Below are 2,957 nucleotides of genomic sequence, written 5' to 3' on the forward strand. Positions count from 1 at the left end.
GCACTTGCGCGCTTGTACGTCCGATTTTTTCTCCTCGCCTCTCCTCTCTCTTTTTCTTTCTCTCTCTCTCTCTCTCTCTCTCTCTTTCTCTCTCTCCTACCCCTCTCTTTTACTCTCTTATCTCGAGTTCGATTCCCTTCGCGTTATCCACTTTGTCCTCCGTCGACAGAAACATTGCAAACATTTTCAAACCTTCTCCAAACTTTCAGAGCGTTAGGTTTTTCTCATCTTCAGACCGATGTTGCTCGCGCTGACAGTGGGGATCAGCAAGAGCGCGACGCGCATCGCGATTTCGTATCTCGGTTCGATGATTAGGAACTGTTCGATTGGGGAACGGAAACGGCTAGGGGTACGCAAAAGGGGTGAAATCAATACTCTGCGGTCGCCATCCCCGAGAGTACGCGAACGAATATATATTTATGTATATATGTGTACAAAGAGAGAGGGGGGACAAATACGAGTGACAACGAAACAACGCAATCCGTTCGTTCGAATTGCTTTTGTCGTTTTCGTTCTTCTAATCGCTTACCGATCGATCCGATTCCTTCTGTTTCGAAAAATATCTCGCGATATCGACGATCTTGTTTTCCGATTGGAAGTCGATCTGTGATCGAAAACGTTGAATAGAACTCTCCTCTCGGTTTAATCCGTGACGCTTAAACGTGCCCGAGTGGATCGGGAAAACGTAATCGTTGATTCGCGAGGAACGTGTTCTCGTTGTACGCGAAACTCGCCGTAACGTGCTGACAGATGGCGCGAAAGCCGTACGTGTGAATCAATATTACAGTATGCATCGATGTTTTGAGATGTAAGTACGTGTATGGTCGTATAGTAGAACGTCCGGTCAATCTAAACGGGTGTTAAACATTCGATCAATTGAGAGAAAGAGAGAGGGGAGCGAAAGATGTCAGAGGTAAAAAAACTCGAGCAGTGGTCCGTCCAAGATTGTTTCGCCTCGTTTCCCTTACGACCATGATTGTCGAAACCGCGCAAACCAGAACACAGTAGTAGGAAGAACAGAGATCGTATTTTCGCGTTAAACGCAAACATCACCGTAGAATGTTGTTTTCCCTCCATGAGGAAACCACGATCTTACGAAAGCGGTAATACCTTTATAGCGCGAGCCAACGTTGCTAATATTTCCATACTTTGCCATTCGGTCGTCTCCATCGCGTCAAAAGTACCGATTGTAAAGCCTGAAAATTTCCTGTAGGTCGATTAGCTGTACCAGCGGGAAAGTACACGCGGTATGCTTCCGTGTATCGTCTCATACGGACAAGCAACGATCAGGCTGTTATGAAGCATATACCAGGGAAAACAATATACGCGTTAGTCGAGATAGAGTAGGTGGGTTAACGACCAGGCAGACGGTCAGATGAATGAACGGGCGCATAGAACGAAGAGTAGAATGATGGGTACAGAAGAGAAAAAGAGAGAGAGAGAGTGTGTGTAAGTGTCATTGGATGGTCGTAAGGTTCGTCAAATGCGAATTCCTATCGGTCGTTACTTAACCAACGATCGAAAGATTCGATAGCGTCTCTAGGTGTTCCTAATTTCTCCATGTGGAAGATATTTGCCGTCGGTGTAGATGGCGCGCGTGTGATCGACCGTGATCGAAGGGAAGCCGATCGAGAGTAATCGATTGATCGAAGAAAGCGCAGCTCGCGTAAATTATTGTTATCGTAATGAACATTATGCGATACAGAATGCGTCGCGTGACAAGGCAGCTCGGACGAGACACGGTTATCAGCTGGAGTACATATATAAACAGACACGCGTAATACTTACGTCTCAGAAGCGGCGATTGCACGTATAGTCCAGCCGTGTATGCGACAAACGGAGTAATTTGTGCTCGCATTTTGCGAAATCGTCCTCTGCTCTCTTCCGTTCTATTCTTTACTCCTCCCTCTCTCGTTAGTAAAAGTGAGATCGAAAAGAAGCAGAAATGACGGCCAAGGGGGAAGGGATAACGGGATGTACGTCCGAAGAAATTTCAATAGAATCAGGTTCAACCGGTCCCCTTGTGTCTATCGTAACAACGGAATTCCGCTGTCTTCTTTGTTTTCTCTGTTTCTCTTTCTTCTCTGGCTCGAAGAAAGCATCTCCTGTGCTTTTTCCCGGAACGTTTGGAAACGAACGTCCGTTCGGGTAGAAGCTAGTAACACTCGCAATGACATTCCCGACGATGTCTACGATCGTTTACGATCATCGCGTTTCGAGATTCATTGGCGCATCAAAGTAGTCGACTATTAATTAAATCGAATTATAGAACAGCGGGTGGTTAGAGCGGGGATGGGCTATAATTGTAAAACGTGTCAGCCACGAAATTTGCGTGTGACGAACGATCGATGTACCTACGAGTAAAGAAGGATGTTGCGTTGCAGGACATGTCCGATGTGTGTGTCGGTACCAGCGTGGGGACCATCACCGAACCGGAATGTCTGGGACCTTGCGAGCCTGGGACGTCGGTGACTCTCGAAGGGATAGTCTGGCACGAAACGGAAGGAGGTAAATTTTTCGCTCGTTTCAAAATTGGACGAGAATTCGACTGATTTGCGTTGCAGGTGTGCTGGTGGTGAACGTAACATGGCGGGGGAAAACGTACGTTGGTACCTTGCTAGATTGCACTCGTCATGATTGGGCACCACCGAGGTTCTGCGACTCTCCGACCAGCGATCTCGATGCAAGGACGCCGAAGGGTCGAGGCAAGAGGGGGAGAGCCGCCGCGAACGCGACTCCGGGCAACGACCTGAGTAATTTCACGGAAACGAGAAGTTCGGTGCACAGTAAATTGCGAAATGGTGGTGCGAAGGGACGCCGTGGTGCGCAAGGTTCGCCAGCAGCGAGTCCGAGTCCGGCGGCCTTTGTTCCGCCTCGACCGGATCCAGCGGCCAAGAGGAAATCGCGAGGTCCCGAGGAAGAAGATAAAAATAAGAGGCGTGCTCCACCACCCACAC

At 48.4% G+C, this 2,957-nt stretch overlaps 1 protein-coding gene across 1 annotated transcript in view; it reads left to right on the top strand.

Moving 5' to 3' along the window:
- LOC100744332 (zinc finger protein 608) overlaps window positions 1–2,957 on the top strand; it is a 27,362-nt gene that overhangs the window by 15,849 nt on the left and 8,556 nt on the right. The window contains 3 exon segments of the mRNA XM_024369306.1: window positions 2,385–2,508; window positions 2,565–2,953; window positions 2,955–2,957. The exon segment at window positions 2,955–2,957 is cut by the window's right edge and continues 2,649 nt beyond it. Of these exon segments, the coding sequence (XP_024225074.1) occupies window positions 2,385–2,508; window positions 2,565–2,953; window positions 2,955–2,957 (516 nt within the window).

This window comes from Bombus impatiens, unplaced genomic scaffold (genome assembly GCF_000188095.3).
Source record: "Bombus impatiens unplaced genomic scaffold, BIMP_2.2 scf_0548, whole genome shotgun sequence".
Taxonomy (NCBI): domain Eukaryota; kingdom Metazoa; phylum Arthropoda; class Insecta; order Hymenoptera; family Apidae; genus Bombus; species Bombus impatiens.